Source organism: Rana temporaria, chromosome 1 (assembly GCF_905171775.1).
Source record: "Rana temporaria chromosome 1, aRanTem1.1, whole genome shotgun sequence".
Lineage (NCBI taxonomy): Eukaryota > Metazoa > Chordata > Amphibia > Anura > Ranidae > Rana > Rana temporaria.
The window spans coordinates 580,462,464-580,475,789 of NC_053489.1; the positions used below are offsets into that span (position 1 = coordinate 580,462,464).

General features: G+C 41.8%; 1 protein-coding gene across 1 annotated transcript in view; it reads right to left on the reverse strand.

The window, feature by feature from the left end:
- The window catches only part of SLC10A4 (solute carrier family 10 member 4), a 44,428-nt gene extending 32,075 nt beyond the window's left edge, over nucleotides 1–12,353 (reverse strand). Inside the window, exon 1 of the mRNA XM_040334959.1 lies at nucleotides 11,715–12,353. Coding sequence (XP_040190893.1) covers nucleotides 11,715–12,196 — 482 coding nt within the window. The 5' untranslated portion in view covers nucleotides 12,197–12,353. The remainder of the gene's footprint in view (nucleotides 1–11,714) is intronic.
- Between the last annotated feature and the right edge of the window lie 973 nt (nucleotides 12,354–13,326).

Below are 13,326 nucleotides of genomic sequence, written 5' to 3' on the forward strand. Positions count from 1 at the left end.
TCTCTCCCATTCATCTCATCATCAGGAGCCTGTGTGTGCGGCTCCACGCTTGCATGTCCCCACTTCCCCCTTTTATTCAGGCTGGAAGAGAGGAGCGGAGCTGCAGCACAGCAGGAGGGAGTACAATCCAGCGCTGAGATCCACACAACTGCACAGCCGTTGACACCATAGCACAGCGCACATTGACACCGCACAGCACACATTGAGACCAGTCTGTTCACAGTGCTCAGGCTAAACTGTTGGACACTTACATAGAGCACAAGGAGAAGAAAACTGCACAAACTAGAAGGCTGCCGCTCTCATGTCAGGGCAACTTTCAGTGAGCGCTGCACCGGAGTGGTAATTTTTGCAATCCTCCACCTCACTCATTACTTTCTGCTCTCCAGCTACATTGGTCGGGGCCCGGGGGAGGGGGGCAGGCTCAGAGAGGTCATACTGTTGGGTCCCATGGCTTAATGAGAATTGTAAGTAGAGCACCTGTGTACTGCTCTGCCTGTGCTCGGCTCACCAGACTACTTTTCCCGAGCATGCACCTTTCCTCTTCGGCCGCCAATCTCATCGGGACTCTAAGTGTAGGCACAGATTGAAGGGACATTGGTCATGCAGCCCTGTCATCACTCGCCCCCAGCTTAAATCCACTCGCCAAATGCTAGTAGGCGAGTGGAAATTTTGAGGGCTGTATATATATATTTTTAATAGGACACATAGTTCCTATCCTTATCCCATTAAGATCACTCCCAAAGTACCAAATCACTCGTCTGCAAGTCGTTCAAAATACGGCTGCTAGACTGGTGACTGGGAAAAAACCATTGGAATCAATCTCTCCTTCACTGAGAACCCTTCATTGGTTGCCAGTAAAAGACAGAATTACTTTCAAAGCACTCTGTCTGACGCATAAATGTGTTCAAGGAAATGCCCCCCAATATCTATGCAAAAAACTAAAAGCTCACAACTCCAATCGCGTTCTGCGATCCACCAATCAAAATCTACTCCAAATACCCAAAACCAGATACAAGTCCAAGGGAGAACGAAGATTTGCGCTCCAGGGCCCCAGACTATGGAACGCTTTACCAACCAGCATTCGGTTGGAGGAGAATCACTTGACCTTTAGGAGAAAGATCAAAACCCATCTTTTTTTAGTTCAAAGGAGAAATGGACAAACGAGCGCCCAGAGGCGATTTAGTTCAGCGCTATATAAGTTTTTCACTCACTCACTCACTCTTTAGGGTCAGGCAGCGCCATCACCCCCATCTTTTTTACCAAATCTTATCTGAAGTATTCCACTAAATGTTAATAGAATAAAAATGTATTGAGTGTTGTCTTATTACTCAAAAGTGTGGCAATGATGTCTGAACCCAGAGTGTCAGGTGGGTTGGAACGTTCAGAATCATGGCGATGCAGATGAGCAGGTAAATCCAACCAGTCCCCAAGGGGGCCGTGCTACACTATGGCCCCATACACACGAGAGAATTTATCCGCGGATACGGTCCAGCGGACCGTTTCCACGGATAAATCCTCTCAAAGATTTCCGCAGATTTCGATGCGATGGAGTGTACACACCATCGCATTGAAATCCGCGCGGAAATCCTCTGGCGATGACGTGTCGCGCCGTCGCCGCGATTATGACGCGGCGACGGCGCGACGCTGTCATATAAGGAATTCCACGCATGCGTCAAATCATTACGACGCGTGCGGGGAATCCCTTTGGACGGATGGATCCGGTAAGTCTGTACAGACGAGCGGATCCATCCGTTGGAATGGATTCCAGCAGATGGATTTGTTGTGCATGTCAGCAAATATCCGATCTGCTGGAATCCATCCCAGAGGAGATTTCTCCGCGGAAACAGATCCGCTGGCGTGTACACACCATAGAATCTATCCGCAGAAACCCATTTGCTGGGATTTATCTGCGGATGGATTCTATCGTGTGTATGGGGCCTAAGAAGCATTTTAAGTCCATAGACATAGCATCTATAACCTCTTCTGTTTGTTTAGAATTACATCAGTATTTTCACTGCTCCTATCCATGCAACTTATATCAGTCTGCTGACCTTCCATATGCCTTGATATTTTATAGCCAGCAGTTACGTAGTTTCACTAAAAACAGGTCATCAATCACCCCAATTTCTACATATTCAGTTACATAAATCAAATCTCCTTAATAGATGAAATAACACAAACACATAACAGAACATCAATACATCACTAAGCATATTTAATCAAGCTAAGAGCAAAGCAAAGTAAATGAAATCAAACATCCAGCTATTATAGTTTTTGACAGATTGCTCTAGTGATGAAATGTAAAGTTCAGTTGGGTTGCTTTTGGTTCCAGTATTGTACATTCCTGATTTTTTTTAATGCGAACCAGTTAAGAACCTCAGCAATTCTTCCTCAGCACATGATAAAACCACATGTTAAAGAAGATGGTGTCCTCATTGCTGAGAAATACAGGGAAATACTTAACCATCATGCCATACCATCAGGGAGGGTGTGATTGGCCCCAAATGTATTCTGCAGCACAACAATGACTCAAACATATAGCCAATGTCATCAATAACTATCTTCAGCATAAAGAAGAATAAGGAGTCCTAGAAGTGATGGTTTGATCCCCACAAAGCACAGATCACAACATCATGGACTGTATCTGGGATTACATGACGAGGCAGAAGGATTTGAGGCAACCTACATCCACAGAAGATCTCTAGTTGGTTCTCGAAGATGTTAAAACAACCTACCTGCCAAGTTCCTTCATAAACTGTACCTAGAAAAATTTATGCTGTTTTGAAGGCAAATGTTGATTTGATTTGGGTTTCTCTTCTGTTCATTTACTTTCCAATTTGTTAATTGATAAAACAAAACTAGTAACACTTCTAGTTCTGAAAGTATTCTTAATTAACAGCATTTTTTCGCACCTGACTAAAAACATTTGCATAGTACTGTAGAATTACACTAGATCCTTCATTAAAGGATAAGTAAGATGTTACATGTTACCTGTATTTAGGGTGTAACATGTTACTTTGGAGCAGTCCCCCTTCACTCCCCTCATGACAATGGGTGCAGGATCCTCTCCCCACACCCACTGTTAGATTTTAGAAACAGGGCAGCTGTGCAGGGCTCTGCCTTCACAGCCACCAGAAATGAGCAAAAATTTCTGTCGCCAGAGAGAGCACTGATGAGCTCCCTCGTAGTTCATTGATTCCTCCTGTAACTTTCCACCCATACAAAAGTACAGACAGACAGCTGTACTAAGTGTCTGAAGGAGCCTGGCACTGCACCTGCGATCCACTGATCATGGGTGTAATGCTTAGCAGGATGCAGCGTAAAAAAAAACTGTATAATAATAATACTAAAAATGGTAAATACACATTTTTGTTACCTGCAAAATCATGTGCAAAGAGTTCTATGTTGCTCACTTGTATGTTGGGTTTGCTAGTTTGCCACTTTTACAACCTTGAAGGTTGCAAAAGTACTCCTTCTTCTGATTCTAGAAGACCAGATTGGACTTCCATATGTGATCTCCAACTTGAAGCAATTCGCCGTGGTCAATCACTGGGTGATTCAATTTGTAGGGAAGGCTATATTTCCTTTAACTTGTTATCAATCTCCTGTCATTATACTTTGTGTTGAACACATCAAATGATGATCTTTTCTACTTGCAAAATGTCCTTGATGGTGGGAGGCCCTTTACAAATGTGCCAACCAAATTGATGAGCAACATTTCTAGGTCATGCAATAGCTCATACAATAGAAGACCGCTTCGAAAAGCATTCAAAATGGTGAGAAATCCACCTCGTCTTTGATTTCACAGAGGTGTTGAGTATTAGCTCTGATTTCCTTATCGGATTCAGAATTAACCAACTCAAATGTAGAATCAGTGTGAATTATGATGGGTTCATCGTTGTCGTGATACCATGGGAACCTGAGAAAGCCTCTGTTGTCTTCTCAAACAAAGAAACTATGGAACGTTTGCTGAATGTCAACCATAACAGTAACTGGTTCTTGGCTGAAATGGATCAAAACTCCTATATCTTTTTTGCTCAGATTAGGCCTGAAAAAGACATTGTTGAGGGAAACAACTTCATATTGAGCACGTAAAGTGAGGACCACCCTGATCTGATCTGGCGTGCGAGGATGCTATATGCCAAAGAATGGAATGTACCGATATTCCTCTCTTTCCCTAAGAGGTGGTGCAGGCCAGGGGCGGACTGACCATTGAGTCACTCGGGCACTGCCCGAGGGCCCCATGCCACTAGGGGGCCCCATCCGGGTTGCCAGGCTCAGTAAAACCAGGGACAGTATGTAAAAATCTGTGTTTTTTTTAGATCTGTCCCTGATATGTCCGAAAATGACATGCTTTTAATGTGAATATCCCAAGATTTTAGCTGCCCGCCTCTGCACTACCTCCTGGCGTGGTGGCCATCTGTAAGCCAGAGGGGCCCCATAATCTTCTATTGCCCGGGGGCCCCATGAGTTGTCAGTCCGCCCCTGGTGCAGGCTGAGTATGATCTCTTGCAAACACCTTCTGCATAAAGTGAACTCCGGTTTTCTGTTCAGGGTGCACTGTAAAGAAGTAAATCGCGCTTTTTCATGCTGACTGTTATTTGTTATTGCCTTTTGTGAATTGTTGTTGCATGCCTTTACTGCAAGGTCTTTTATTGACATGTAGTGATGTGAGATAAGTCAGATAAAGCCTCACAGGATGTCCAAACCATTTTAAGTAATGCCCCTAATTGAAAGAACTATGACTTCTTTCTAAAGCGTTCCTACACTGCAAGGCTCCTAGCATTGAGAAGAAGTACAGTAAGTATTCGTGGAAACCTCTTGCCTAATATCTGATCCTGTGATCCTCTCTTTCTCTCTCTCTTTCAGCCACTAACCATAACTCATGGCCATTAGGATGTAATGTTGGCTATAACTAGTGACCCAGAAGCCTTATCTTAAATCTCAGCTCATGCTTTCCAGCCCCAGTCCTGTGCAATGTTTGTAAAATATTGGACCCACTCCCCAAATTAACCTTCATTCTTTGTTTTCATCACAAGATCCCATAATGACGATTAAATATTATATTTGTATGACAAAAATGTATCTTAAACGCAGAATATGGTAAACCAGTGATAAGAAAACGAATGCCGCGTACACACCATCGGAAATTCAGACAATAAAACATTTTTGTTGTCGAAAAATTTGAGAACCGGCTCTCAAATTTCTGTTGTCAGAAATTCCAACCGGAAACGTCCGACCAAAAGCTCACATTGAACATTTGTTGTCGTGTATGTAGCATAAAAGGTGTTACTAAGTAATATCATTTTTGCCTTGTATATAATGAATATAATATAAATATGAATTTCTGATTGAAGGTCTTTTTCAGTACACACAAAACCTAAAACAATACTGTATGCATGCTGAAAATTAACCTGTTAAAATCCTGTTGTACTACCACCATAATTGTATGTATATCTTACTGATTTCCTGTGTGGTGTCATCTATGTTAGGCCTCACTCTACTCAATATGTATAATGTCCTCTATGTTCGACCTCGCTCTTCACAATAGGACCATTTTGTGCTGATGCAATTATGAATGAAAGAAATAAATCTAAAGACTACAAATGTGCAGCATATACAGTAAAAACAGCATGGAGATTGTGCTTTAATGAATGAATTTGCAGTTACTAAGAACTTCAGACCAAATCATTACAATGACAGCATCCAGTACAGCTGGTAAAATATTTTGTTCCAACCTACCTAATTATTACCTATTTATTCAATGATATCATACACTGAGAGCTTTATATGCTGCCTGCATATTACAATCTCACTGTGCAATTCACTAAATGGATAATGACATTTCCAAGGTTTTTTAATCCGAATCATAGGTGAACCATATATTATGGCATTTTATATTGAATAATCTAATTATAACTGTATTGAAAGAAAACTTCACGTGTGCTTTTTGTATGGAAACTAATATGATCAATGTAATGAATTCTACTATTTTGCTTCCAGCTTGTACTGTAGCTTAGGAAAGCAATGTAACATGGTACAGACTCCCAGTCAGCTCATCCCTACTCAGGATATACTTCACTCTCTTAAGTCCTATTAGCCAACAAGCTGCATTAATGAATGTTACTGCAACACCTACTGTGTTTCCCCGAAAATAAGCCCGGGTCTTATATTAATTTTGGCAACCTAAAACACACTAGGGCTTATTTTCGGGGTAGGGCTTATATTGCAGCCCTCCCCGAGAATCATGCTAGGTCTTATTATCGGGGTAGGTCTTATTTTCGGGGAAACACGGTAGTAATGTGCATTACATATGTTGGTGTTATGTGGCGTTATTTATTGTGTATGGCACCCCAGCAAACGTAGTGACCTGCTTTACAAAAACAGTGCTTGTACCTTTATTGGTGCGTTAGCCATCCCATTTTGCCTGCCCTACACATTTACGCATCTGCGTTATTGTAGCACAACACTATAAACCCAGCCTTAATGTAACTTCAGTCATAACATTCCTTTTTTAGTTTATAGTTGATCAAACAAGCACTCTCACAAACTCAATTCAAAGACAGAGATCTATTGTAACACAATAACAGCAGATTTAGAGTTGTGATCAGTGCTAAATGCATGGGGATTTTTTTCTCAGGGTAAAAAATGTATGTAAGCAATAAGGGGTGATTTACTAACCACTTGCCGACCGCCGCAATTTTTTTTACTTTGACAGAATGGCACGGCTGGGCAAATGGGCGTATATATATGTCCCCTTTAATTTGCCGGCCTTGTGGCCGTGCGCGTGCCGCCGCCGGCACATTCGTGACCCTATCGTGAGCTCCGTGACCGTGCCCACAGGACCTGTGGACTCGATGTCCGCCGGTGTCCCGCGATTGAGTCACAGAACTGAAGAACGAGGAGATGTCAGTGTAAACACAACATCTCCCGTTCTTCCTAGTGACATGTCACTGATCGTCTGTTCCCTGTCATCAGGAACAGCGACCAGTGATGTGTCACGGCAAGCCACGCCCCCTAACAGTTAGAACACTCCCTAGGTCACACTTAACCCCTTCAGCGCCCCCTACAGGTTAACCCCTTCACTGCCAGGGTCATTTTTACAGTAATCAGTGCATTTTTACAGCACTGATCGATGCAAAAATCACAATGGTCCCAAAATGGTGTCAAAAGTGTCCGATGTGTACGCCATAATGTCGCAATCACGATAAAAATCTCTGATCGCCGGCATTACTAGTAAAAAAAATATTAATAAAAATGCTATAATTCTATCCCCTAATTTGTAGACGCTATAGCTTTTGCGCAAACCAATCAATAAACGCTTATTGCGTTTTTTTTAACCAAAAACATGTAGAGGAATACGTATCGGCCTAAACTGAGAAAAAAAATTAAATGTTTATATATGTTTTTGAGATATTTATTATAGAAAAAAATATGGTGATCAAATACCACCAAAAGGAGGCTTTATTTGTGGGGAAAAAAGGACGTCAATTTTGTTTGGGAGCCACGTCGCACGACCGCGCAATTGTCAGTTAAACAATGTTTTGAACATAATGTCATTATATTTACAGACCTAAGTGAACATGCTTTGCTTCTTTTTTTGTAAATCAACGTCATAGAGTGCTTCTGATGGTCAGGAACACTCATTACCAGCCCTTGAAAAGCCCTCAAGGTTTGGGAGAGAACTGTGTTGTGAATGGCCACCCTTAGAAAAAAATGCAGGGCTTGTTCAACCATCGTCAATGTGGTGTGTTGCTCAATGGAGTCAAATTGCAAGGTCAGACAAAAACATTATTTTTAATGGTGTCAGTTCACACTGATGCCCTGCATTGGTATGTGCCAAAAAATAGTAAACATTTCATTTTGTGTTAAAGCGGTAGTAAAGTCCCCTTGGTGATTTTTTACCTACAGGTAAGCCTAATAAGACTTACCTGTAGGTAAAATGCATAAAGTGCACCGTTTAGGAGATATTCATCCTGGATGCAGCTCGTGACATCACTGGCACATGCGCTCTGAAGGTCAGGCATAACGTGTCAGACCTTCAGAGCACCAGGCCGTAGCCGAGGGCTCCCGTGCCCATTCGTGGGAGTGACATCATGGCAGCTCTAGCCACTCACACAGCTGGAGTCCGTGAACCCGGAAGGAAGATAGAAGGAAGATGGAAGCCTTCTCAGCAGTGACAGCGCAACGCTGGAGGGCTTCGTTTTAAGGTAAGTATTCCATAATGTGCTAGTATGCGATGCATACTAGCACACTATGCTATTATTTTTCAGGGTAACGTGTTTCTATTGCAACGGTTTACTACTGCTTTAAGTATCACAATGTGCACTGCAGAAAGACCTCCAAACTGCAATCATACAGCTAGTTTATCTCCTGCTGTGGCAATAGGCACAATGTAACTCATTATAACGTCAGCCTGCTAACAATGTGCATGCTCCTATGTTTTCCTGTGGGAAAAAGCCCTTAGTTTGGATGGAATTTCTGTCTTATTTGTATAGTATGTAAAATGTATTGGTGTGTGTGAATCAAAGTTAATTAAAACACTGCAATGACCTCAGCGTCTGCGTGGAAGTCAGTAAACTAATAATCTGAAAATGATTAGGTTAGGCGCACAAATGACAGCACTGAGTTTTGTGCTCAGGAGTTTATCAGTATAAGGTACGTGCGGCCTTAATGTTTTTCCATCTCATAGCATTGCACTGAACAAAGCACATAAGACTGGCCAAAGATGCTTCATTTTTTTTTTTTTTTTGATCAGTCAGAGGCCTGATTGAAAATAACAACACGATTCCCCCATCCACACATGTGAGGTGGATGGAGAAATCCTCCCCACTGTGCCATTGTATTAGCTGCAGACAGTTAATCAAGAACATTTTTCAAACAGTCCTGTTCGACAGAAATAGATTGTTATGCCTCGTACACACGGCCGGACTTCCTGAGTCAGACAGGCTTTTTTTTTCGTAAAGTCCGGCCGTGTGTAGCCTCTATCGGACCTTAGATAGAGAACCTGTTCTCTATCTTTCCGTTGGACTTCCGACGGACTCACGGCGGACTTTTGCATGGTCAAAAGGCAGACCGTGTGTACAAGGCATTAGATTGACTTCTGTTGAGTAAGTATGACCATAGATGGATTGAAATTTGGCGAGTCCCTGCCAAACCAGACAGATTTCGATCCATCTATGGGTAGCTTATCTCTCCATAGGGTAGTACCTGAAGCTGAAGCTAGAAATTGATCGGTTACTATTTACCGTTGCTCCTGATTTTGTCTGGTCCAGCTTTAGTAAAATTACCCCTATGTGTGGCTCAGGGCTGTGATTGACAGCAGGAAACCAGCCAATCAACATCTTGGCTTTGGCCTTTCATACATTGCAAAAGCTGTGTCCCATTGTAGCTTTTACCAGAATCATTTCAGTCGTGACAATTTAAGCCTGCTGGAAAAAAAAACACAACTGGTCTTCGGTCATTTCCCCTTCTACATGTAGTAGAGCCTATTATTGGGAGTATTCGCACACTTTGAGGACCCATTCACATTTATCATGCATTGTGCTACATTCTAATATGTTTTATAATTGTACCATTCATCTCAGGATGTGCTTGCTAGAAACCGCGCCAAAGATTAAAACACTGTGATCCAAGGAAACCTGGTATGTGAGCCGCTCAGGCTTCAAAGGTAACAGGCTCTCTGTGTCCACTACTGTAAGTGCTGGCTTGAGAGGGAGCTTGTCCAAGCTCCTACCATCACTGAGTATAGAAGACAATCTCCCCTTAGCCCCATATCAAAATGATCCCATAAATCTTATGTGTATGGCAACCTCAGCCTTCGCTCCAACCAGACCACGCCCCCAATGAATTTCGTGCCGCCCCTTAGGGTTTAATCATGGGGATTAAAAACACACCACACTAAATCACAAAGATTTTTTTAGTATTTTTCCAAGGAGATCAGGTCATCTATGGGTAGCCTGTGCTAAATGTTCCTATCGCGGTGTCCATTCACAAGATTTAAGAGGGATCTACATAAATCTGTGATGAAAGAAGGACCAAGCCATAGCTGAGTTCTTCTGAAAAGCTATCTGCCTGGCTGTAATGAATTCCTTTTAATTTAGTCATTACCTGGAACAAGACAGTAGATAAAGATTTTCAGATTTTTCAAATGGACATTTCATGTTATGGCAATAAAGTCTTATGCCGTGTACACACGATCGGTCAAACCGATGAGAACGGTCTGATGGACCATTTTCATCGGACCAAACCGATCGTGTGTGGGCCCCATCAGTTATTTATCCATAGGTTAAAAAAAAGCAATCTTGTTTTAAATTTAACCGATGGATACCTAACCGATAGAAAAAAAACGACCGTTTGTAGGTTAAAAATCCATGCATGCTCAGAATCAAGTTGACGCATGCTTGGAAGCATTGAACTTAGTTTTTTTCAGCACGTCGTTGTGTTTTACGTCACTGCGTTCTGACACGATCGTTTTTTTAACCGATGGTGTGTAGGTACGACTGACCATCAGTCAGCTTCATCGGTTAACCGATGAAAATGGTCTATCAGACCGTTCTCATTGGATGGACTGATCGTGTGTACAGGGCTTTATTATTATTATTATTGACTGATAATTGCTCTTGGGAGGACACCAAGCAACACTTGTATTCTATTCTTGACTTTCTGTTTTTGTTCTACAGGGAAAATCAAACATGAATTAGACCCAAGTTACACTGGGGGGTACCTGGGCAGTGTGATAGGAGGGGGGTACCTGGGCAGTGTGACAGGGGTGGGGGGTACCTGGGCAGTGTGATAGGAGGGAGGGTACCTGGGCAGTGTGATTGGAGGGGGTGTACACCAAGCAACACTTGTATTCTATTCTTGACTTTCTGTTTTTGTTCTACAGGGAAAATCAAACATGAATTAGACCCAAGTTATACTTCAGCGTTCTACCGGAGTAATACATATTTAAGATGCATACCATGTATTATTGTGTACTATCATGTACTTTTATTATACTTTAACGTAAGCTTTTGTAACACACATTGGCGCATTAAAAGCATGAAATAAGCACACAATAGTACATGCTCATACATGTAAAGGTCCTAGTGGCAGCCTTATACATTGGTAAAGTAGTAAAGGCTGGTACAAAAGCTGGCACAAAAAAGTGACCCTTAGTATGTACAGTATGTATACATTGTAGGGAAAATGTCTGACAAATATACAAGTGACCCTTGGTATGTACAGTATGTATACATTCTAGGGCAAATGTCTGACAAATATACAAGTGACTCTTGGTATGTACAGTATGTATACATTCTAGGGCAAATGTCTGACAAATATACAAGTGACCCTTGGTATGTACAGTATGTATACATTCTAGGGCAAATGTCTGACAAATATACACAATTTTGTCATGGCAAACTAAACAAAGACATTACAGGTTATGTATTTAACTTGTGAAGACATTGAAAAGGTTGCAGGAAGTATAAAGATATACAGTATAGGTGTATAATAATACAACCAACCCTTTCATAGTAGCTCTAAGGCAGCCAGAGCATGTTGGGACTAATGGCTCTACAACAGCTGGGGAGTCACAAGTTGACAAGTTGAAAATGAATGTGCTCCTGATTGAACAAATAAATGAATGAAAGGATGAATGAACAAGTCCTGGCTGCCCCTGTACCCTTCCATCCTCCTCCCTGATATTTCTCAGTGTGGGGGTCATTTACCTGAGATTCATATCTCCATTCACCAGAAGTGACATGATGTTGGAAAGGTTTCCGCCAGGACAGCAGCCACACAGCAGTACAGCAATAGCAGCAACTTCATTGAGAGAAAAGATCAGAGCCAGCAGGAAAGCCACCAGTGGCATGAGAACAAACTGACAGATGAGTGCCAGTAGGGCTCCAATGGGTCTTCTGAGATGTTCCCCTATCTGGCTGACCTCCACTGTACAACCCAGACCCAACATGGTGACACACAGAGCCACCCCAACAAACACACTCAGGAAATGGTTCAGTGGGCTATCCCAGAATGGAGTAGAAGTGGCTAATGGTTCGGGTAAAGCTTTCTGAAGCATCGCTGCCATACTGTTGAGTTCTGTCCTTTCATCTGCTGTAGTGTCAGTGGTGGCCATCTCCAGAGAAGAGCTTTCGAAGTTCCATAGGGAAGAGTTGAATAAATCCATTAGAGTGATACTTGAGTTTTCCATTCTTGGAAGTGTGATCAGCCTTGTTCCCTTGTTTGTGAATGAACTGGGACCAGTGAAGAGGAGGGGGTAGGAGGAGGCAGGCTGGTCCTATCTCATCCTCAAGCAGCAGCCAGACAATAATCTGACCAGGAACAAGCTCTCTCTCCTCTATCACATCTCATGCAGCCATCCACCTCACCCTCCTTACCACACCCCCACCACAGCAGCACAAGAACACTGACAGTTGATGGTCTATCCCCGTCATCCTCCCTAGTAAATGATAGTTCACATAGAATTCTTTTAGATTGCAAGCTCTCACAGGCGGCTTAGTTTAAATTGTATTGTAAATGTGTTTTCTACCTTTATTTTGTAAAACGCCACACCAACTGTTGGCACTATATAAATCCTGTATAATAATAATAATAATTCTACTCTTCCATTATTTCTCATTCAAAACAATAGACATAATAAACCATTACCTAGAAATTTCTAGCTCACATTTATCCAGGATCACAAATTGCTCTAATTAATCTATCCGATGTGCAGCATCTTTTCGAACAATAACTGACAAGTCTGCCATGGATGGAAGGCTATTACAGATCATTTTGTATTGCATTTGAAGATCTGGTATTGAAAGGCTCAGAGTGACACTAAGCAGGGAATGCATAAACCCAGCCAGGTGGGATCTGTCACTCATAAACCTATATTAAATATCTAACGCTTAGAAAACAATATCTTATCTGTGCAGCTAGCAGTAAAAATATGTATCATCTTTTTAAAATGTATTTTATATGTTGTTACAATATAACAATCTATTGGGTTGTTTTTATTCAAAATGAAAGCAAAATCTAATGTAAATTAAGTATATTACTACAATATATTATTATTATTATGAAATGTCAGCAGTGGCTTGCATGAAACCAGCATGGTGTCATCACAAAATCGGGACAATATTTAGGGATATAAGTAAAAAATAAGTAAAAAATATTTAGGATATAACTGGGGGAGGAATAGAGTAAGTGTACACAATGGAGGTTATTTACTAACGGCAAATCCACTTTGCACTACAAGTGCAAACTAAAAAATGCTAAGTGCACTTAAAATTGCACTGAAAGTGCACTTGGAAGTGAAGTCGCTGTAGATCCGAGGGG